The sequence below is a fragment of the Aythya ferina genome, assembly GCF_964211825.1.
Source record: "Aythya ferina genome assembly, chromosome: 4".
NCBI lineage: Eukaryota > Metazoa > Chordata > Aves > Anseriformes > Anatidae > Aythya > Aythya ferina.
This window is the reverse complement of record NC_140300.1, coordinates 32,598,463-32,622,980: the sequence shown is the minus strand read 5'-3', so window position 1 is coordinate 32,622,980 and position 24,518 is coordinate 32,598,463. Positions and strand designations below refer to the sequence as shown.

Below are 24,518 nucleotides of genomic sequence, written 5' to 3'. Positions count from 1 at the left end.
CCTGTGTTACTTTTCCTAATTAGCTTCCAAAACTTTGAATACTGTGAACATGATCGAGATACCAGTCAATAACTATATGATTACACAGGCAATAGCTAATCCTGCAAAGATTCACACATTGAAAGCAGAAACATCATGTTTTATAGTTTTTTCCATCTCAAGATCTTGACACACTTAAGAAACTCAAATGACCTTTACTTCACACAGGCTTTTATGTTATGTTTTAATATCAGCCTTGTAAATGAGAGATGAAAACTGAGAAAAAGCCTAGTGATTGCATTATTATCAGTTAGCCTGGTGGTGCACAGTCTGAATCTGTTGAGTGTGCAGAGACACAAAGAGGTTTTGTAATGAGAGATCTGACAAGTGATCTGATGAGTGATGCTTTACAACAGAACCATCGTTTCACCACTTAGCTACAACTAGCTATTCCCAGTTTGCAGTTCCAGAGAGGAAATTCTCCAACATTACTAATCCTACCCCCCACATACTTCTATCAAATTTGACAAATGACCACAATTAATTTTTAAGTTTTCACTTATACCATGAGATTGTCAAGCATTAAAGACGTGGCTTACCAGATCGCCACATATAGAAAGGTCCCATCAGGGTTCTTTAAGCTGGTAGCATTTAAAAAACAAAAGCAGTCCATTTGGATGGTAAATGAATGTGAGAGTATAAAGAACTTTCTTTTTCCACATAGATGAAGTGATACACCATCAAGAATGGATTAAACCTTCTCCACGTCTTCACCTAACAAGAGTGTTTCTTCTCACCTGGAAAATAAGAGTCCAGATAACAGATCATACCTGGGGACCAGGAGTGGCAGACCCAGATAGGCCTGTCAGAAAAATTCTTTCCTCTCATATATTTCAGTTTATTTCTTCAATGAATCCACAGAAACCAGTTTCTTCAGCATGTCTAATTACTGTATTTTGTTTAAATTGTCAGCAACAATAATTTTTTCACATGTGTGAAATCAAAGCAAGTATGCAAAATGAGATGCAGTTTCCATTAGAATGTAATGAAGTAGTTTCTTCTAATGAAACTTAGAAGACGGGATGTGTAGAGGGATGAAAAAGTTGATCAAACAGGTTCAGCTAGGTAGCCTACCTGTGCTAACTGCTCTCAGGATGTTTCAAGATCCTGGGCTGTGCTGAATAGAAAAACCTCCTTTTAATGGAGATTCCAGTTCTGAGCCCTGTCAGTAATTTGTAGGATTACAGAGATGCAGAGGGAAATGATACTGTTGAAGGAACTGTTGCATACAATGGCTGATATTTCAAGACAGTCAGATGAAACACTCTGTTTAGTCCGTCACGTTTAGAGAAAACCTCCAGAGTCTATCAAGTTGCAGAGGTATCTTTTTGGCCTAACCATCAGTAATAAAGCAGGAGCTGATTTTCTTTGACAGAATTTGATCAGAGAGCAATGAGTTAGGAAAAGTATTACAGTACTATGTCAAACAAAACATGCTGTTCTATTATGTTACGAAGACAGGAGCTTGTAAAAGCAGCAATACAGTATAGCCAAATAAAATGTTCACATTGTGGTGAGCTCTAGTTACTTAGTACGCGTGATACATCAGATTCAACAGAAAATCAAGATAATTAATGGAAAATAAGATACTATTCTGTGATGCTGGAAACTATTCCAGGGAGATCTTTGTTATTATATAAGGCAAAGAAAGGGAACTTGCAGGGGAGAATTAAAATGACCTCCTAGCAAAACCCTCTGCATGAAACAGTCAATACAGTATAAAGGAGTTGGCACAATTTTGACAGCTAGATTCAGGGAAGAGTGTTTTACTGTCTTGATAATCTCTTTTGTCCTTAATTTGTAAGATGTCAATGAACAAGTGTTTGTACTTCAAGTCATATCTATCCATAGTTCCTGTAATGTCATGCAGATAATAAGTTGAGTATGTAAGGGTTGTTGCAGAAAAAGCAGAATCTTGAATACTGATAATCTGGAGGATATTATTTTGTCTTTTGAGTTGGTCCATATTGAAAAATAAATAAATAAGTAAATCAAGTAATGTGAAATACTTCAGACATGGAAGATTTTAGTCTCATAGGAAATACAAATCTTTTCTCCTTTTAGTTCTGAGATTCTTCTCAGCTTTTGTGCAGTATGGGTCTGCATTTGACTAGAATGCTGGAAAGATGCAGTCAGTAAACTGGAACATCAGTGGTGTTTTGAGAATGAGGTTGGCTATACTAAAATTACTTGAACTCATTTTTTATTTCATTATTAACCTTAGTTAGGCTCTCAGGGATAAATGACTACGTAAGAATCCAAGTAGTTCACACCCTCTCAAGAGATGAAGAACATTTCATTACGTAAGGATGGCTTTCCTTAGCTACAAAAGGGTTTTACCCAGTGATCACTCTATAAGATGAAATTGTCTGTGATAGATTTTTCCAATGAAATTCAATTTAGATTTCCAGGTAATTTGGAGCAACTGTTACAATCTACCTGTCCAGTGAGATATTGTACCAATTTATCTGGAAAAATGTATTTCCTTAAAAGTTGACAAGTATTCTCTTTTTCTACTCAGAACCCAAGAATAGTTATTTCAGGTCTTGTCCATTTTGCCAAATGAGTATTTGCGTTTGTCACTGCTGTCAATTTGCCAGAGTAACCTATGCATTTTTTTCATTGGTCTCCTGGATTTCACATAATCCTGTTAATTTCTGGACTTCATCTTCATAACTATCATCAGAGAGATTTAATTCTGATAGAAAAACAGAGCAAGTTATCCAAAGACTTGTTTCTCTTGCCCCAGTGGACAGCTTTGTTAGGTGCCAAGTATCTTGTATGGAGACTAGAAACATCGGATACAGTGAACACATTCAGTAAGATCTTTATCACTGAAGATAATCAGTGATTACTTCATTCTGGATGGTTGTTCAACCTATATCTAAATCACAGCAATAAAGTTTGTGCTGCAAGATCAAACTGATGACCTATGGTACTGTCAGATGAATGATTCTCATCTGTAGACAGTCCTTTAGCATACTTGGTCCTGCTTTGGTATTCCTGAAACAGTCAAATTGTTCTCCTTTCCCACTTGGTAGCTTGTACTTAGATACAGTTCTGATATTAGTCTGCTTTTTATCTCTAAAAGAGCTGTGAAATTGGATATCCATTTCTTCTACATTTTGTATATGGGTTTCTAACAGTTGTTTTTCAGATAGTGAAAGAACGAAATCTGTAAGAGAAAATAGTGTTCCAGATGATTTACCTGGAAAATGTCTGAAGTAAGTGGGAAGACTTTGTCCATTCTGTAATGGTCAGAAGGAATTTGAAGAAAAATTTGAGAGAGACACCTGCTTTCTGAGATAATACCAACCTACAGTTGTAGTGTTGTGTCTGACTTTTGATGGGGAGGAAAAGTAGACCAATAATTTTTGAAGGAAGAGGGTCTTGTTGGAAGGAGCTGGCTAAATTCTTTACCTTTCCCAAATGGAAGAAATCATAACTGTGCTGAAGATGGGCAGAAGAGGGTTTGAAGACCCTGGGGTCCCAAGAAGATGAAAATTTATTTGGCTAGAATGAGCCTAGTTATTTTAAATTACAACATTCCTAAAATACATAACAATCATCATTATCTCCATTCCAGTAAGCTCAGGGTGAGCAAAACATTTTATATGAATTTTATCTTTAATAAATCTAGAAAAATTAAATATCAGTTTGGGCCCAAAACAATTCTGTTGAGCTTTGTAAAGTGGCTGCAGCTTGAAGCAGTTATAACCCTTTGGATTCAGGAGGATATATTTCTAATTTTCTTGTCTCTTTTACAGAAAATTACAGAATTTCTTTCATCTCCCTTGAAAGAAATATAGCAAATGCATCAGTTAAGTGCACTGTGCCATAATGCCTCAGTATTTACCTTAAGAGGGAGGAATTTAGTCTCTAAGTCTGCTCACTACTAAGATTCTTATGGTAGTATCTATTGTAATACAAGTAGTCTAATAGCAGCCTGTGCAGCAGATTCTTGTGCACTTAGCTAAATAATTATATAGGCATTATATAGTGGCATACTATTGGAATAGTTTAGTTCAAAATTAGAATATTTCTACCTGCTTCAACTTTATTCTAAAACTGAATAATCTTTGGCTTCAGAATATTAATCTCCACATTTTTTCAGACTTTGTGGTAAATAGGGTTTATGCATTTGTAGAAAAGCATGTTTTTCTAAAATACAAGTATGTCTCAAATGTAAGAACTGAGATATGATTAATATTGCCTTGTTTTCATTGTGCTTAATTTTCATTATCGGTAGTGGTGTTCCTAGACTGAAAGCCTAGGTCTGAACATTTCTAAACACATAGCAGATCTGCTCTTGAGACTAGTTTTTATCAGAACTGTGGTGTTTAGCCCTTTTGAAATAACAAACAAAATGTGGAATTAAGGCAACATTTAATCACTACAATTCTTCATTCATTTAGTGGACAAGAGCAGCCAGGCATATTGATACTTTCAATTACTTTCCCTTCCTATTTAATTCTTGTAGATAGATCCTTTGACACACACTAAAAGGAGTGCACAAACCCCTGATCATAAGTAAGACAGTGGGAAATATAAAGTGCAAATGGAGAATGATTATTCTACCCCCGTCTCCATTAAGCTATAAGAAAATCTCAGAGTGTTAGAGATCTTCCATTCTTCTGCCCAGTGATCAGAATTGGGAAGGAAATTTCCCCAGAGAAGGGAAGGAAAAGTGATGTGCTACCAGAATTAATAAATTGTCACATATTGTATTACTGTACTGTTTTTTGTAAAACATTCATTACGGTACTGTACCAGCATTCAAAGTGCTGCAAAACAAAACAGAACCCTACACAGTGATTGATTTATGTTTTTCCATTGCCTGATGTGAACCTTTTCAGAAGGAAAGGTCTCTTCTAAAATAGCTGTAAAAGGGGAAGTGATTCTTAGATGTCAAGAAAAGGAAAGGCCGTTCAGAGTTGTCCATTGCAATCACAGAACCCTAACAACACCTAATGACTGCCCAGGTGTCTATGCAAACAGATTAAACTTCAGTTTTAGGTTAACATTGATTTTAAAAATACAAACTGTTTATAAACTGGTCGGTGAAGCACACATTTATTGTACCACAAGTGCCTTTAGTACTTATGATCCGTGTATTAATAACTAGAACTAAAACAAATATATTACTCCCCAAAGTAACTTTTTCAGTATAAATAAATGAAAGTAAACACAGTACTTATGAAAATTCTGTGTACACATACATGTTTTCTTTTTCATTGTAAGTGGAAAGAGTGAGAATGTATACCTCTGATTCAGTAATACTCAAATCAAAAACCTGTCATTTGGAACTTAATGATTTTTCGAATTTCTTGGTAATTATGAAATGCTGAAAGACAAAAATGCAATAATTGATTTCATAACACAGCGCAAATATAAATGTCAAAAGTTAGTAAGATCTTTTTCATTTTACAGGCCAAATGGGAATGCAAAATGCTACTTAGTGAAATGATTTCACAATAACCTTTTCTGTCTCAGGTGGCGCATCTCCTTAGTAAGGGAAAACTGTTCATATGTTTACCTGCTGAAACTGCCTTTTCAGCAGTTAAGGGACATAGATTAAAAAGCTTTATTTATAGCTCATATATTATAAAGTTCATATATTAAAAAGCTCTAGAAGTAGCTTGGGCTCTTAATATTCCATGTCTCAGTGAAACTCCCAGCAACACAGACTCTCATCTGGTTGAGTTGCTTTAAAAAAATGATTTAGGTTTCTAAGTCATTATGGCATTTTTATCTTTGTCTTTTCATTTTAGTCATAGGCCTTAATCCCATATCAAAGCAGGTTCAAATCAGAGTTAACATTAGCATCTGGCTAATGTTTATACCAAAAGGGAACAAAGGAAAAGGAAGTGGTTAAAACAATTGGACTATTGCAAAGTATGACTCTGTCTTTATAAAAAGTTCGGTGATGCATTTGTCATTTTGCTTTCTATCAGCTTGTAATTGCTACTTCAGTTAGATATCAAACTATTGAGAAGATGGTAGGACAAAATAAATAATACCTGATTTTTATATATTTTTATGTTTATATCTCTTTCAAATCTTTCTTTCCATTTATTTTAAACAGAAAATAATCATTTCAGATTTTTAATCTGACTCGTAGAAAGAAGACATTGATTATCTTATTGTAGCTTTTTGTTATCTGAAACCACTTACAATTTAAGCATATAATGAAAACATTTTCTCTCCAAAATGCTGCCAGCTCTAGAATAAATACTGCAGCTACTTTACAATATAACTACCAAAAATTTGGAAGTAAAATTTAAAATCCTGGAAATAATTTATAGCAGGTAAAAGGAAACTTGTAAAATTGGACTGCATCATTTTTGTCTGTGGGGGTATTAATGGCTGGAGAGACAGGGAGTCTTACCTGTCTGTAACAATTAAAGCTTTCTCAGTAGCTATACTAGGAATTGTAATAGATTAGAATCACATGGTGAAAAATTCTGGATTTGACAATAAATTCCTTTTAGTTGTCAAGTAATGGTTGAACATAAAGATATAAAATTGTCCCTTCACTAATGCAGAACACCTACAGCACACATGGAACAGAAGCGAGAAGAGTGCTACTAACCTCTCACTTGTTATTGCTCAGTTTGCATCTGTGTAAATGAACGAAAATTGGTTCTTTCTATTAATATTTAATATTTATCAATATATGATTATAAAAATAAATACAATTATGTCTATAACAAGCAAATAGCTGAAACATTTTTGGCAAAAGGCATCTTAGTTTTCCTTGGAAGGGACAGTATATTTCTGGTAAGGAAGAATATTTGCTGCCACCTTCTGGACTTTAATATTACAGTTTTGAAGAAGGTCTTAGAACATGAAGCCTGTCTTACTTGTGAATAAAAGTTTGAAAAACAAGTGCAAAGTTGGTCCTAGTTTCCGACCTTTCTATTTTGTATTGTCAGTGAAAGAGTTTAAAATTAGTATTAAATGAAGACTGTGTTTTGTTTTGTTTTGTTTTTCTTCTAAAATCAAATCAAATCAAAACTCTATTGAATGTATTGTGATTCTTGAAGGTCATGGCACTATTGTTTCTGAACATTTCCAAATTATCCAATTCCATATAATTTTCTTATCAAATATTCCAAAACAAAGTCTTCAGCCTTGTGTGTTGTTTTTTGTTTTTGTTTTGTTTTGGTTTGGTTTGGTTTTTGTTTTGTTTTGTTTTTGTTTTTGTTTTTTGTTTTGTTTTGTTTTGTTTTTGTTTTGTTTTGTTTTGTTTTTTCCTATTTACTTCATCCCAGATGATTCAACCATCTGACATACATTTTAACCAGGTGAACCCATATGGCTCAACAATTTGAAGGAGTGAGAGTAGGGAAATGACAAAAAACGCTAGCCTCCTTTTCCTTGAAAAGCAGTACTGCTACTTCATGCTTTAGAATTGTTCTGAGACTAATCCTCTTTGTGTCTGAATTGTATTCAGACTTGCCTATTTACATCCAAGCTGAGAATCTTTCTGTAATTTTAGTTAATACTGGCTCATCAGGAAAGTCAGGCTCAGTAGGAACACCTTATCTGTTGCTCAGATGGTTCCTGAGAGCTCAGGACAGCACTGATATTCTGTTAGGCAGTGGGATTCTATTCATTATTACAACTCTAAGCTGCTGTATGTTGTGAAATGTCTGGGCACACACAGAAGAACAAGAAGACAGATCTTCTGCTTTCTCTGCCTGTCTAAACTGCAGGCTTTGTCTATCTCCACAGGCTGGAGAAGTCACTGAGGTGTACTACAGCTCCTGCACTTGCTGCACAGCTCAGTTTTCATTCACAAAAAAGTACTGCATGTGGGAGTATGGTGCATACCCACATGTCACAACACTGGGGCTGAACACAAGGTTGCACACTGACTGATCAGGACTGAGGTGCACTGCAGAGCATGTTGCCTCTTGGCAAAGCTCCAGAGCTCCTGTTTGGCCCAAGCAGCTTCAAAGGGGAAAGCACCTGATTTAAATACAGAGCAGCAAGAAGCAGAATTTCAACAGGGTGGAAGAAACAGGCAAGGGAAGGACAGAGAAGAGGCTGGACAAAACAAAACCAGGATATAGGAATACTTGATGCAGAAGGAAAAACTGTATTCAGCACTGGTTTGGAGAGTGATGAGACTAGGTATTGATGGCCAAGATTCCCAAGTTTGGATGAGAAGATAAAGGAATAGAAAATTGATCTGTGTAGCTCGCAACGAGGCTACGATTTGGAGACCAGGACAAGAAAGAGATAAGATGAAGAAATGGGGCCATGAAGGCACACTGGGGGAAAAGAACCTGTGCTGATTACTGTGTACATTCCTCTAGAGCTCCAGAGAAATTTAATCCCTGGAAGAATGGAGTTTGTCCTTCCTGGATCTCGCTGATGTCAGAAAAGACTGCAGAGCCACACCAGAAAGCTGTGCCATCCTCCCAGTGGTGGCTCACAGCCAGATGTCAACATGCACTTGCTGCCAGTTACTGTAGTAGCATGATGACAATTGTTTGGGGTGGTTCAGGCTATGCTGGAGGACCTTGTTGGTTACAGTGTGCTATATGATAGTTTCTGGGGTTTGGTTTGTTTCAAAAAAACCCTTGGGTCTTTAACACAAAAAGTTACCTTGAAACAATGCAAGTAAAGTTGGAAGGTCAAATATTCAAAAGCATCATTGGCCAGTGCATATGCATTTTTATTACATTTCAGGGCTTCTGCCCCATCCAGTGCAATTTCAGGGTTTCCTTTAGCAAATACTATGTTTATATGGTAAAGGAGTATATTCTGTGAAAGATGCTTTCACTGGGTGGATTTCAGTGCTGGTCACTCAGCATTCCCTTCTCTGGGCTTCCACCTGGAGACCTGTAACCTGTGAATACTCATGGACTGATGTTAAGGAGAACCATGCTTTCGATATATTGACTAATTCTTATATGATCTGAAGATGCTGAATGTCTTGAACTGGACACCCAAGGCTACTGAGTTTCCTAATATCAATGCTTCCATCTTCATTTACTCATTTGTAAAATGCAGTGGTGAAAAAATATATTACAGCTTCTGAATCAGTCGGATACTAACAAAAAAATCTATGAGGAAATAAATAATTCTGTATGAAGAGCATACTTTCAAGAGCGTACATTAGATAAGAAACAGTGCTAAGCACAGAACAGTGTCATTACAAATCAGTGAAGAGCTATTCATCAGTTGAGCAGTACCATTCTGTGCCCCGAATTGAGTTAGGAGTTCTATGGGGAAAAAAATAAATAAGCAAGTGATGATGTGATTACAGGTGGTTTTGTCACACAAATGCTTGAGAGGGCTGAAATTAGGTGACACATTCGTTTCAAGTGCCTCATTTTGCAATCTAAACAGTAGTGTTTAAGACTGTGTTTTTTAATAATTGTATATACATAAGGGTCAGGCCCTGGCTTTGGTAGCTTTCCTTTAGCAGGACCAGGTTGGTCTAGTTTCCCTACAAACCATCACTCTGAAAGTAATCTTAGGATGAGGAAATATATCTGAAATGCTTACAGCTGTGCAGCAGAGTACAGCACAACTGCAGATGTATATCAACATAACAAGTCATGTTGCTCCTTCTATTTTGTGGAATCATTTGAATTTTTAATGGAAAGCCATCATGAAAAAAAAAATAATAAAAAATCTCATTTGTCATACTTCTGCACTTTCTGATATCCGCCAAAGAAGAAGAAAGAAATTATGGGCCAGTGTTTTCTGAAGAAATTCACAGCCCACTTTTCAGTTCACAGAAGATTCTTAGGTAGCAAAGCTAGGACTGGCAGAAATACCCATATATATCTAAATGTGGTTATTTAACCAAAGAAAACAAAACTGCAGACAGATACTGAGGTTTTCTTGTCACCACGTCTTCAACTATTTAGGGCTGCTTAAGCTCCACTTTTAAGCTATAGACCTGATGAGGGAAAATTACCAAAATTCCAGGAAGAAATCTAAGTGTACCTAGATGCCCATTCTTTAGTTTTGCTCCCAGTAGTAAAGCCATATACCAACAACAACCTGCACAGTGAGACTGTGAGAAGTAGCATTCTCACAGATCAAAGAAAAAATCAGTGGCAGTTATTGATGTTTTTCTCAATTGGAAAAAAAAAAAAAAAAAAAAAAAAAAAAAGTATATTTTCGCAAGAACTTTCTTTAAAATTTGAAAATATTTGTCTATAGGTTGTTTCTGTACAGAAACCATTGATTCTGATATAAGTATACTGAATTCTTGGCTTTGAAAACAAGTAAAGCTCATAGTAAAATGAATGAGAGTGGTGCTCCCTGGCAGCCTTTGTAACCCAATATGTGTTACGGTGTTTTGGTGGGTATTTTATTTCCATAATGTTCCTTCTTTTCTTCTGTATGCTCTGCATTTCTTAAAATAGTCAAAGCCTCTTGTTTTGGGTTTATGTGGAAACATCAAGAGTAGAGCTCCATCTGTTCAACAATTTAGTCTTTATGCCTACTTAGAAATGGCCTGTTTACTTTTGTAGCAACATATCTTTCCATTGTCAGAGTTATGTTTTTAAGATATCTGTCTCAAACCGTACAATATAATCAAGGATTCTTGCTTAAAAACACTACTGATATATTGATTGCCCTGCACACAAGCCTTCATCTACTTAGTCCATCTGTAAGCATGGTTTGGTAAGTTATTTTTCTCATAGCGGCGTTTCCTCAGCCTAAGAGAGTGAACAGTTACTGTTACAGTATACTTCCATGTAACTTTGTGAAAATTTCACATGCATTGTAATTAAAAACATTTTGTCAAGATCATTACAAACAAGAATAGATTTTTTTCCTCTGAAAACCACAGAGTAATGGGAGACTTGATTAGCATGGTATAAAAAAATAAATAAAAAAGTTTTTGCTGGCCTTACTTAAGGAAGCCTCTGTTTAAACCATGGAAATATCATTATGTGGTTAGTCTCAGTTTATAAAGGAAGAGGAGAATCTGTCTCCGTAAAGATCCTTCCAACACATACCACTAAGCTTCAGGATTACTGTTTTAATCATTTGATAAGAAACCTAAAGTGCTTCCTGTAGTAAGCATCCAACCTGAAAAGCACTTGCCAAACATTACCCTTCCCTTTTATAATTACATGCAAAAGTAAAGTTTAGGATAAAATAAGAGCAGTCATTGTCATGGGTACTATGAAGTTGTAAAGGTAGCACCAAGTGTGTCATGTAAATACCAGGTCAAGTGTTTTCCCAAGAAATCTACCAGCAGTAAGTTCAGAGCTTCTGAATCCACAGTTTTTTAAATATCTTGTCATCAAGTTTCTTCTTTGCATAACATTTCTCTTTCAAGCTGAGTAGATTCATTAAAAAATAACATTATGCCAAGCTGTGAAATTAAGGCTTGCACTTGCCATGCCGAATTCACAAAGCGATCAGTGGAATCTCCTGGACGTTTAACTTCAGGCAAAGTTGTATCATGGTTGGTTAAAAAAAAAAAAAAAAAAAAAAAAATATTGACAAGGCAGATCTTTTTATAACCACTTGCTTTGTGCTCTGAAAGCTAGGAAATCTGGATAAGGATCCTGGAAAAAGAGAGGAGAAAGATTTTGCAAATTGTTAGTTGCAAAGAGTGGTGTTGTTTCACTGGTATTTCCCTACCTCGTGGTGTACAGAGGATTCCCACAGAAAGGCTGGAGCAGCGGGACGTGCTGGAAAAGCTGGTCTTGTGTTGGGGTGTTGGCCCGGCTACATGGTAAGCAGTGCTCCTCCCAGATCACCTCATCTGGTATCCAGTTCTCTTTACATTTGCATCCCACCGCTGATGGGCATTTCTCTCTGCTATCTTACATCGGAGTTCACTTCAGCACTTTCAAAAACTGTCATGTATAGGAGCTATCTGGGATAATATGTTTGTATATCTTTTGCCTCTCAGAGCAAATGTCTATTGACAGGGTCGGCTTTTTTTTTTTTCTCTTTTTTTTAAACCTCTCTTTTCTCTTTTTCCTGGCCATTAGCATTTCCATTTTTACGCAATATCTTTTTGTAAGTAGATGAAAAAAATCATGCCCAGTGATATGAGCACTCTGTCATCCAAGAACAATCTAGCAAATTTCAACAAAAAGCTTGAAGTTGTCAGTGCAAAATAATTAAGCCCTTCTTTCTGATTGTTTTCTTCTCTTGTACCTTCAGTATTTCATACATGTAAACCCGTGACAGATATTTTATCCTTTGCAGTCTCTGCTCTGGAGTTTTCTCCCCGTTGCTTGGCTCCTTCTAACCCTAGCAGTTTTTTCTCTCAAAATTGCTGCTCTGCCACTTAGCAGTAACTTTCCTATATGAACCATGTGCCAGCCTCTCACTTCCTAATTGCTGGAGCCTGGTGATACCTCAACCTCATAGTATCCATTTACTTCAAATACGAATTTGCATGAATTCTAGACATTCATTTTAGGATGAATAGTAACAGCACTCTGCCAAAAGGAAAACTCATTGATGCATGATTGCTGTGGTGACAGCAAAATGGGTCACAACACTTTTAGGGCTGATTTTATGTTTTGATTCTGTCTCAGATAAAGTTAGGTATATTTTGGGTCAGTGCAGGAAGACTTTGGATAAAAAATGAACTGAAACTTTTTGGTGGCTGATATTTTAATGGCATTGGCTTAATCTCAGTGAATTGTCTGTGCATCTAGGAGAGAAATGAGCGTTCCCTACTGCACACCTTGCTGTGAGTGTATTATAAAGTCCCAGTCCATCAGCCAGGTGCTTTTGGAATCAAGTGGCTTATTGTCACTGGATATTGTCACGTCCTAGGACACTGACAACATTATTTCTTCCATAAGAGAGCAGAAAGCAAAAGGATGAGACATACTTTTAAGAGATGGTATTGTTTACTCTGTAAATGTTTCTACAGAAAATAATATTTGAAATATCTTTCTGTTTGTTTCAAAATATGTTATCTTTTGCCAATCAGGAACTTGGTAAGAGTAGTTTCCCTGGAGAAAGGGAGAGAAGCTAAGCAGTTGTGTTTTTTTTTTTTTCAATAAATAAATGTTGTTTCTTATTTTTGCTACAAAAAAAAAAAAAAAAAAAAAAAAAAAAAAAAAACTTCTTATTTAAAAGCTATGCCTCTCCCAAGACAAAACTTTTAAATTCAGGTTTTATAAAGAGCAGTTTATAACTGAATTATGGAAAAGCTGTCTTGAATGTGAGATCTAAGTTGTGCAGTGTATGGGCTTTAGTATGGGCTATAATCAAATCTGATAAATGCAACATAAAGAACAAATAGATCCTTTAATGTGAAGATATTAGAAGTATTGTTATTGGGGGTGGCCTAAAATTCTATGGTATATATGCGTACAGAGTAAGAACAACAATTGTATTTTGGAGCTTTGTCGTATTATATTATAATTTCTAAAAACTTTTTGGAAAAAAAAATATAAAGGTTCATTTTTCTCTCATAGAGAAATTTCAGATGGCTTCTCTCTGTGCAAACAGTCAGTTTTCTTGCCATTTCATCTACGCTTAATGTCATTTTTACCTTTTAATTAGGACTCAAGGCAGTGAACAGCTTAACTTTCCTATAAATATCTGCTTCATGAGAGATTACACCTTGGATAAAACTGTTAATTTAAGTAGGCCAGTCTTCTGAAATATTAATAAGAATTACAGACTTACCTGATTTGTAAAAATCTTGAAGGCAAGTTGGATCCAAGCACTATGCATGTAGAATGGTGTATATATAGGGTATTGAATTCAGACTTGGTCTTTGAATGGGATTTTCAAAAGATCTTGGTTGAATTAAGAGAACTACTGTCACTAGGGCTTTTGCTTTTAACTCATACTGATGCCTTAAAAAGCCCTTCTGTCATTGCTATAGGCCATACAAACACCTGTATTTGAGTAACAGCAAAAAATCCAAATCTGATCAAGATCCAAAATTTTTAACATAATTTCCTTTTCTTCTGGACAAGGTAAAGAGAAGATAATAGCTAATAGCTTCGTTCTGTACTGCGATTACAGAAGCTGGCTTTATGTTTATAGTTGTCAGCATGAATATTGTTTAGACAACATTCTAAGTAAAATTGTGGTTTGTGCTGTTAATGAAAGAAATAGCTAAATGATTTTCAAGTTGATAATTAGGATAATAATGCGTATTATTTCTTACATGGAAAGTGGCATGTAGGCACATACACATTAGATTTCAGTAATCCACACATTTCATACAGGAGATGGTGACAACCTCCAAAAAGTTACTGACCTGAGTGTGATAGAACCTGGTCACCATGCCAGGTAAGGCATACATTTTATCTTTGTGTTAACAAGATGTATCTTGTTAGTAGCCATGTGCATCAACCTCAACACTTGTGTGAAAGTACAAAACTGCTAAAAACTTCCACATTAGGGAAATATTCTTGAGGTGGTAAGGTGAACAAGTACAGAAGTGTGATTATAATTTGCAGGTGTATTTTACAAGAGGAGACTCTAGGCAAACACATGTAAGGCAACATGAGGCTGTCTGAAAGGGATTACATTTCTATGTATATCTCTAGTAGCACAACTCTTATCTTTGGCAGGGTATCTTTATTCCAAGGAAGGAAGGAAGGGAGAAAAGGGAAGGGAAGGGAAGGGAAGGGAAGGGAAGGGAAGGGAAGGGAAGGGAAGGGAAGGGAAGGGAAGGGAAGGGAAGGGAAGGGAAGGGAAGGGAAGGGAAGGGAAGGGAAGGGAAGGGAAGGGAAGGGAAGGGAAGGGAAGGGAAGGGAAGGGAAGGGAAGGGAAGGGAAGGGGAAGGAGAAAGGGTGAAAAGGGAAAGGGAAGGGGGGGAAATGGAAGGAGAAAGGAGATTTCATATTAACAGAATTACATAGAAAACAGATTTCCCTAAAAAGATACTGTCAGTCTGTATATATACTGTATATATAAGTGAAACAAAGCAAAACATAACAGGAAAAAACAACAACCAAACCAAAGAAAAGAAACACAAACAGGCAGAGAAGAAAGGGACAAATTTAATGGTAGAAGAAAAATATAGATACTGACAGTGAAAAACAGATTGAAGGGAGATCTCCAGAGGATTAAAATATTGCTACTCTGTTTCCAGGCAAATGTAGTGTAATTCTTTGTTGAGTTTTCCAAACTATTTTCTTCAAAATTTCCCATCCGTGTCCTGAATTTTAAGAGAGAGGTGGATCACATGGTCATTTTCTTCTAATGCAGTCAGTATCCCAGTCCAAATATTAACGGAGAGAATGAGATTTTGGAGGTCCAAAATTCAAAGTGATTTTTGTTGAGTTGATTCCAATCTGCATTTTATATGTCCAACCAAATTACTATTTTTTCAAACTTAACTGCTGTTTGAGTTACCTTCATGGGACCAAACTAAGATTTTTTTTCATACTGGGGAATGCTTTCTTCATTGAGACAGATAGTTCTACTAAATCTTTGTGCACCACTATGACATAAAAGATCCATATTTGGGCCTGTAGCTTGCTGGATCATAACTTAAACAAATATGCCAACAGATTCTGCTGCCTTTACTCACAGAGTGATGTTCTAATCTTATTGCACATCTCTAATCAGGTTGCACATGGGATGGATTTTGATAGCCTTACTTGTGTCAAACAATGTTTTGTTTCAGACCCAGCACTACTGATGTAAACGAGACTCTTTACAGAATAACATGATAAACTGTTCAAATATAGGCCCTTGATTTCAGCAAGATGTATTCATTGCAGTATTATACAGTAGGTTTCAAGACTACAGACTTTTAAGAATTTTCTACAGTAGCAGTATTTCAATCCTTTGTACTGAATACAAGAAGTAAAAGGGGAAAGTATAAGACCAGAGTAAAAAGATTTAAAGTGGGAAGAAGAACTGTAAATCCCAAAGTGAAATTAAAAAAAATGTGTATGACAGACCAATAGGAAGACATGGCACTATTTATGATTTACTGTTAAGTGCTGATTTTTGTGGCATACACTACTCTGGTTGTAAGAATCTTGAATATATGTATCCCTTCAGTTCTCAGTCATTGTGCTTTCACAAGAAACTATTGCATTACATTGCAGCTGCAAAACCCATCTCACCTCTCTGACCTATATTTTTAATTTAGTAGTTTCTATGTTAAATGCTGGATTCAACGCAAACTTCAGCTCAAAATATGTCTGCGCTTGGGATGTCAGATTTCCCCAAAATGGGAAATCTTAGCGATTTTTCCAGCTGTCTTTCCACCTCCTTTAAATTATTCTTCTGCAGAACACTCTAGCATCTCTTATAGCACATTCTCTGTGAAATCACAGAGGCAATTCATGATTTTGGATCACAGCTGATCCACATAACTTACAAACTAAGCCCCTGACTGATCAATCAGATTCTTGTGGAAGGACCTTTGAGCCAGGACAGATTCTGACTGAATTCAGTGGGGCTCTGTGCATACCCAAAGGTCTATCCAGCTCTATTCTGTAAGTGATCAGTCAGAGTCTAATACTTTACCTATTTTATACTATGTATGTTAGTAATACATGTTACTATTAATATCATTTAATAAGGCACTTTAGAAAAAAAAAAAAAAAAAAAAGTCCTCAAATCCCTAGGTCATTAGGACATAATTGGTGCAGGGGTCTGCTCCAATTGGTGCAGAAAGAAAGCTCTTTTCTATTAGTTTGACATGCCAGGAATACTGCTTACTGTTGTTTGTGTTGTAGTCATCTTAAAGCAAAAACCTAGTGTCCTGCTTACTTAACACAATGGTGTGAATTTATTGCAGGATGTTATGTGTATAAAGCACCTGATATTATGCTTAAATATCCTAAAATTGTTTATCTATTTTGATTCCTTAAAAAAGTTCAAGTATTTTGGACCCAGATTTGAGGTGATACATCTGAAGTTATTAAGTAAGCTAAGGAATACTACTGGCACTCTTTGTGTGCCCAGTTACCACTGCAAACAATTAATGCATGGCAAGCAAAGTGGACACTAAGTTTCAGCTGTAAGGTTTACTCTTCAATAATTGATGGCTTCCACACCTGTGCAGTGACGCCAACTTTCTTTGCTGAAAATTTTGGCCTCGGAGCAGTAAACAAAGAGGAAGTGGTTGTTTCCGGCTTAGAAAATGCAGAGTAGCCTGTAGATGAATAGGACTCATTTACTGGGGTAGAGGCGTTTGACTGGTATGAAGGCTGTGTGCTGTAGGCTGGCACGGAGTACACTGAAGATGCCCGGGCGTTAGTAGGAGAGCTAGCACCAGGTGGTCGTAAAGACAGAGCTTGCTTTGAAGTAGGCAGCTTTGACGTCTGCTTAATAGCTAGGCCTTCCTTAGTACTTGGAGGTTGAAAAGTAAATAAAGACGCATCAAGCTGATAAGGCTGATGTTTCATAATATCCAAAGCATTGAGACCTTTCTTGGGTTTTCTTTTGGTATTTTTGGTAGCAGCAGCAGACTTAGAGGAAGGTTTGGTAGCAGCAAGAGGATAAGATGGGCTGTGGATGGGATTGTAAGCTACAGGTGGAGGTGCTCGGACATTAGATGAATATTTCCAAGAAGCTGGTAAAGATGGAGTTGGAGATGAGGCTCGTGCCATGTTTGCTTGCACAGTCTCTGAATCGACCACATACTTCTCCATTCGAGAGTGCCTTCTGGCAAATAATTGTGCTCCTTTTCCACTCATAGCTGGTGGCATCTCAAAGGGTGTCTTTGTTTCTCCAGCACTTGGTGTGACTGGTGTCTTGGGTGTGTGGTTTGGACTCGCTAGCGTTGCCTGAGGCCCTTTGAAAGGACCAGCTAGGTTGAGAGTATTTGGGGGATTGGCAGAAGGAGAATGAGGATACTGTGGGGATTTGAGTGGTGCAGGGTACGCTGCCTGAGGTGATGCTGGAGCTGGGAAAGAAGGAGCCTTGTTAGCAGCCGCAGCTGGAGGTGACCAAATGGGTGAAACTGGGGTACCAGCAGTAGGAGAAACCTTGACTGAAGGCTTTGGAGCAATAGGAGGAGGGGTCTTTTGTTTAGATGCTTGACTCTGCATGAAATTGCAAGCTTCTGCTCCCAAACTGAGGTAGTCTTCTTCAGGTCCTGACTCAAAACCAGCTCCAGTACCCTTTTTGCCTTCTGTGTTGTGTACGAGGGACAACAGGGCAGGATTAGGATTTACTTTGGGTGCTTCTTTGAAAGAGAACATAGGTTTTGATGTGCTTCTTCTCTTTGCCTCTTGCAATATCCCAGTTCTTTTGGCTGGCACAGCAATCCTTTCATCTCTGGATGCAATGCGTTCAGTTGGCTCTGTTAGTGACCACACGGTTGGCGCAGCTTTGCTTGTTGCGGGAGCTGATACAGGTCTGTAAAAATTCTCAGGCGGTGGGCTAATAGAGCAGTAGGGTGGGGGTGCTGGTATATCTGAAAGAGGACTAATGACATTTCTTGTGGGTGAAAATGGTGCCGCTGCTCGGTTTTGAACCCCAGAAGGGAAGGGTTTAGCTGTTCTATTCAAAGATGCTGCTTTTTGAGCATCAGAGGATTGAAAAGAGAGGTTTGTGTCTGGTGCTAAGCCAAACCCATTTTGTTGTACAATTTTACCATGATTCTGGCTCACGTCTGTGTAACTTTTGCTTATGCAGGTCTGCTGTCTTGACATTTCTTCCTCTTTTGTTTGGTAGGCTGAAGAGCTTACTTTCTGGAAGTTCTCTGACATGGTGACTTCCCTTTGCTCCTCTGCATGCACTGTGCGTGCCTTCATCTCCTCTTGCTCAGCTGTGATCTGATCCATTCTCTGCCGTCTCTTGGCAAACATGAGGGCCCCTTTACCTGTGCTCTCTGGAAGCGTCTGCATCTCGTCTCCACTTTTTGTCTTCTTTTCCACCTCAGGTAGACTGCTGTCCCAGTCAAATGTCACAATCTTGCCGTCGTTGTCAATGTCAGAGAAGAAATCTTCATCTATTTCTGACTCACTCGTTGCAAGCAAACTCACTTCAAAAGTATTTTCTTTGTCCCCCTCTTCACCTTCACCTTCTTCACCCTCGTCTTCGTCACGTTCTAGCTCCCCAGTACCGTAGCTCACTAAAGTATATTTCCTTGCCCTTTGACGACGCTTCTTGAACATCAACACCCCCTTGGAATTGGGATTGGGAGCTGCTGTCAGCAGCAATGCAATACTTTTACATTTAGATTTGGCTTCTTTGACCTGCTTCTCTGACAGGCTCTCACTTCGCCGGAGTCCTGTGGAAAGAATCGAAGTGCACATTTAATTGCATGCAGCCCACAAAAATGCAAGGATTATATTAGCAAATAGTTACGCATCTGTCTATAGTGAAATTTACCTACTGTCCCTCTTCCCCGTATTAAAACATTTATTTTCTTGTGCATGGAGAGATTGTTATGCTGAAGCTTTGCCCACAGTAGCAACTGTGGTATAAATTCCCCACCCAGCATCCCTTAGTTAGAGGCACACCCATACAAATTCAAAGGCTACATCTCTTTCTTTGCTTCAACAGGAACATCACGTGTGTCCATTTCTAATTTCTTTTATTCCTGTAAGTCATCTCAGCAGGAACAGCTGGACAGTATTTTCTTATTTCTTCAATTCAAGTGTTTTACCACAGTTCTAGGCTTACAAAAGAGATTCACGGCCAGCCAGGCCCATGTCTGCTTAACATCTGAGAAAAAATGAAATTGTGTGTTGTGTCTGACAGCAGTAGCAGCTTCTGCCATTTATGAGTTTATTTTACTTTTCAGAATGTGTATGATTGATAAAAGTAGGTACCTTTATATGCATTGGCTATTTAAAAGCAAGTATATATCCACAGAGTCATGCAAAGAAACCATTAGCATTAACTTTCAGCCCCCTGGAAGACAGTGGGAGTTTGGCCCCACAGTACACAGTTGTAAAAATGTAAAGCGGGTTTCAGTCCTTTAACAAACTTAACTTCTCTGAAACATAATCCAAAATTATGTTGGATATAACATCTCCAGAATATTTATTTTTAAAATGTGGCAAGAATGAATACACATTTAAAAACTGATTGGAGGAGACGCATCTAACTTGTCAAGAGTATTCACTACCATGCATCAGTAATGTGTATTTCTTAAAGCATAAACTATTGGTTTTCATCAAGTCATGTGGAGCAAGAATATACACAGTTGTAAAGCTGATAGGTGCACTGTATGTCAGCATGACTCTCCCTTTTAAAAAGAAATAATTTAAAGTTGTTCCTGCCTAAATCAATGGTCCCCTTCCAGTTAAATTCAAAAGGAAAAAGTGTGCCTCTGATATATGAAAACAGAACAGCACATTATTTAATATCTTCTGCTCTCATAAATAAAGCAAACTGGTTAAAGAAAGCCCTGTGGTGTATTTTCTATTAATGATCCTTTTAGCTATGTCAGAGGATGGAGCCTGATACTTCTCCTATTAAAGAAACTTGGAGTTTTGCCATCATGCCAGATGACAGCATGACTAGACCAATGGTTCTCACAAGAACCTATAAAAGAGAAAAGAGCGCGGTGTCTGTACCAGCAATTTGTAGTATTTTATTTCAAGGGGGCCAAATCACGAAATCCTTGGCTCACTGCTTTGACAAGCCAAATGCTTACAATAGTTGCTGGAGACATTTTCCAAAAGTATGGCCTGTAGCATTAGAGTGACTCTGCAAACAGAAACGGTCACCCTTCAGCATGCAAGTTCCATGCTTTCAAATAAGCTACTTGCATCAGCAGTGACTGTTTTGCTAGGAGGGGGATTCAGGAGATACTTGCAGTTTTGTGGAAAGCAAAAACTGAGACTCTTAATTTTAATTAATAGTGTATCTTTTCCTAACTCATCTCTGTAATTATTTAATCAATAGATTGGCAGAAGAAATATTAATCAGATAAATATAATCTGATAACTATTTACAGATAAAATTTCTGCTGAGATAAAACACCTGTAATAAATATTCTTCTGTAGTTTAAACTTAGATGTTGTGTTATAGCTTTTAATTTTACAGAAACATCTTATATGTGTGGTATTTGCTGCATGCAGACTATTACCTTGTGAAGGCTTTAATGTGTAGATTGTATTTTACAAATAATTATAAAAACAAATATTTTTATGGGTAAAATTGATGGTTCCTAATCATAATGTCTGCAACTAGCTTAGCAATAGTTGAGAATGACGTAGTTGAAATGGGAAAAAGGCAGAATATGTCTGATTTGAAAGAAGAATATATCATGTAATATGTAGTTTGTTCTGTATATTTTTGCCTCATTGGAAAAGCAGTGCAAGTAATTCACTGAGAAAGACAGGCACAGTCCCACAGCTGGTTCTAGCTACACAACCAAAATGTGAAGTATGTGCACTCTTTTTATATGGTCCATTTAATATGCCAAAAATATGTGGATTCGATACAGACACTTAGGCATAAGTAACTGCTTAATCCACTTGCCAATAAGATACAAATGGTTATCATGCTAAAAATATGCTTACAGAGGAATTAGCAACGGGTTAGCAGGCTAATTCCAACGCTGCATATAAAATAGCTTGTTGCTACAGTATATCATTGCATGCATTCAAGCAGCTTTGCCATACTGTTACTAAATCCCTGGACAGGATTCTTAACATTGTTGGGAAACACAAACAAACAACAAAAACAATAGAAAGGTCCCAAATTAATAAAATAATAAATGATTTTTACATATCTACACTCAACTGATACTGGATTCAGTTTCAAGTGTACTTTCATGTAAATTTCTTGGACAGATTTTGGAGTTGACCTCTGGGTTTGGAGTCAGAAGAAATAGTTCACTTTACAGTCTAGAGAAGACTGACAAAACTGAAAGGATCATGTAACAGTTATACATATGCTAGTGTCTGTCAAAATCTCTTCTGCAGACAACATCAAGCTTTTCTAATAGCCTTTTTTATTATCAACTTTTTATTATCAAGAGCAGAAGCATGGCTTTGATTTTAGATGATGGAAATGACGACAAAGTTTTTGCTGTAAAAGGAGAAATCCACAGGATTCATTTAGATGTGTGTCAGCAACTTTTTTTTTTTTTTTTTTTTAATATTCTACAGATTTCCTTTTAACGTACATGAGAAGCCCAGCAGAATTCATCCTATTTTGGAGATATAAGTCTATTTAGTTGGACACAGTCATGAGGTAATTTCAAAGTGGAAGTCTACCAAGCAAAATTATTCAGCACAGTTAAGACATGGGTATACACTTGGCTCATCAACAGGAGCCTTGCATTACCTTGGAAAAAAATACATAAAGCAAGAATAAAAACACTGTTTAGAAGACAAAGAGAGAAGGAAGTTAGAAAACTGCAGAAAAAAGTCTAAACATTTTTTTTCCTAATGCGATCTGAATTCTGAAAAGATGTTTCAAGTTACAAAAGATACCCTTAGGCAGTGTGAATGATTAGATGGGATATACTTACTTGCGTGCCTCGCCCTGTGCTTGAGAGGTCTGTGATCCCTTTCCGAGTGCTGGTTGTCTTCTCCCTGCTCTGTGCCTTCTGGTGAGATTGCAAAGGAGAGGAGGGAAGGAGGTGCTTCTGACTGCCCTCCTTCCACTTGAGAATCAACACACCCCCTTTCAGCTAGAGACCTGGGTGCTTCCTTCTCCCTGTCTGAACAGTCTAGGATCACCTCCACCCTGGGGATAGATGGAGCTGCACCTTGGATCCTCTTGACCTCTTTGCCACTAGAAAATTGGACTACTTTGCTTGACCACTGGATGTTGCCCTCTTTCACACCCAGGGGAATTGCGATTATGGGGTTAGTTCCATCTTCTTGTACAGTGGGTCCTTTCCCTGAAGGGGCGCATTTTTCTGCCCCTAGGAGAGTCACAGCAGGAGCATTGGTGCTCTTGTGACTGTCATTTGAGAGGGACAACTGCAACTCAACCATAGTGCCTGGCCTTCTTTCTTCTCTCTTCCCTTTGAGAGCAGACTCATCTGTCACAAGCACTTTGGAGGTGCCTATTACTTTAGGAGCAATTCTGTGGCTTTGTGTGGTCTGTTGTTTCATTTCAGAAAAGTGTATGTTGCTTTCTCCTGCTGCCTGGTGAGTCTCACTGTATATCTCTGTGATGCATAAGTCTCCATGGGGTATTTCTTTGGCTGTATTAATCTGCAGTGTAGCGCTCTCCCTATAGTCCTCATTTTTTATGTTATCATGCTTTCCATTTTCTCTTTCAGCACTCAAAGCTTCATTTATTCCACTGGAGGATCTGCACATACATAAACAAGTAATTCAAGAAATTAAGCTGCTGTAAGTACAGTAATTGTAAGTACAGTTACAAAAGCAACTTTTGTATACTATTTTTCCCCTAACTTAATTGTGGTACCTGCAAGCAGGTCCATTTAAGTAGAAGAATTTTCCCAGTATGTAGAGGTCTTAAATTCAAACATATTTGTATATTCCAAAATTCTTCAAGTTAACAGTTCGGTAAGAGGGAAATTACATTATTGCTGTAGGATATGATCCTACTACCATCCTTCTGCAGTATTGAATCATATCATTTCTAACATCAGTTTGCTTTCACAGATGCATTTCTGTTATAGTGATGCTACTGAGACTTCTAGGACAATACTTCTTCATCTTTCATATGTGCATGAGAAAATTTGCATGACACCAGAACTGTGCTTTTTTTTTTTTTTTTTTTTTTTGGTTCTGTGGCTACTACCACAACTGCTTTAGGCACCTTCCTCACACACAGTTGCTGTCTCAAGTAGTTTACTCTCTAAGGAACAGATAAGAACTGGATGAGGATAAGAGGGAGGGAGGAAAGGAGAGGGAGGGGATTGAATACTTAAAATACACATTCAAAGAATTCCTGTGAGAATCATCATCCATATATACATCACAGAATAATTTAAACATTCTGGGCCTGTTCTGGTGATCCAATGAGACAGGTTACTGAAGCCAGACAGTATTTCCTAATTATGAAAAAAAAACATATTTCTGATTGGCAAATATGACTGACTTCCTGAAGCCTACTGCGTACCTCACTAACTCCCTTTTTTGAACTATTCATTCCCCTGGTCCAGTTGGGCTGTGTCATTGTTTTTATGTCTCTTCGTGTAGCTTCCTCTTTCAGCACTCTGAAAAGTAGTGACCATACTGACTATTTAGTAATTTAAGAAGAAACCTTTTTCTGCACAAGACTGCAACATGCTATTAAGGCTTTCTGTAGACTAGAAGGTAGCAAAGCACTTTTTCAAATGAGGGGAGAGGTAGGTACCCTCAGTAAAGTATTCACATTAAGTACTATAGTGTTTTCTGAAATCAAAAGCAGGTCCCAACTATTCTGAAACTTTGGAACCCCCTACAAAGAAAGGCTGGAAGAAGCGACAGAAGAAATAAATCTGTCAGTATACTGAAGAAGCTTCAATAACACTTGCATTTCTAGCCATGTGGCATACTGTTTGTAGTAGTGTGTGTCTGCCTCAAATAGCATAAAATGTATAACATCCATTAAACCACATACGGAGCTACATAAAGGTCAGACAGATTTTGATTTAGGGAGCTCCTTGT

General features: G+C 37.4%; 2 protein-coding genes across 6 annotated transcripts in view; one reads left to right on the top strand and one right to left on the bottom strand.

The window, feature by feature from the left end:
• The window catches only part of SYNPO2 (synaptopodin 2), a 92,564-nt gene that overhangs the window by 5,370 nt on the left and 62,676 nt on the right, over positions 1-24,518 (bottom strand). For 2 of the 3 annotated variants that reach the window (XM_084518756.1, XM_084518757.1), the window contains 2 exons: positions 22,418-23,211; positions 17,034-19,216 (listed from right to left, as the gene is read on the bottom strand). In XM_084518756.1, coding sequence (XP_084374882.1) covers positions 17,034-19,216; positions 22,418-23,211 — 2,977 coding nt within the window. Of the gene's footprint in view, positions 1-8,704; positions 11,592-17,033; positions 19,217-22,417; positions 23,212-24,518 lie in introns of those variants that run through there. The other variant, XM_084518758.1, reaches the window with a different exon arrangement.
• Positions 1-24,518, top strand: part of LOC311436511 (uncharacterized protein) — a 99,874-nt gene that overhangs the window by 52,929 nt on the left and 22,427 nt on the right. The window contains exons 1-2 of one of the 3 annotated variants that reach the window (XR_014692904.1): positions 22,590-22,757; positions 23,180-23,252. The gene's annotated coding sequence lies outside the window, so the exon portion shown is untranslated. Of the gene's footprint in view, positions 1-22,589; positions 22,758-23,179; positions 23,253-24,518 lie in introns of those variants that run through there. The other 2 variants (XM_084518763.1, XM_084518762.1) reach the window with 2 other exon arrangements.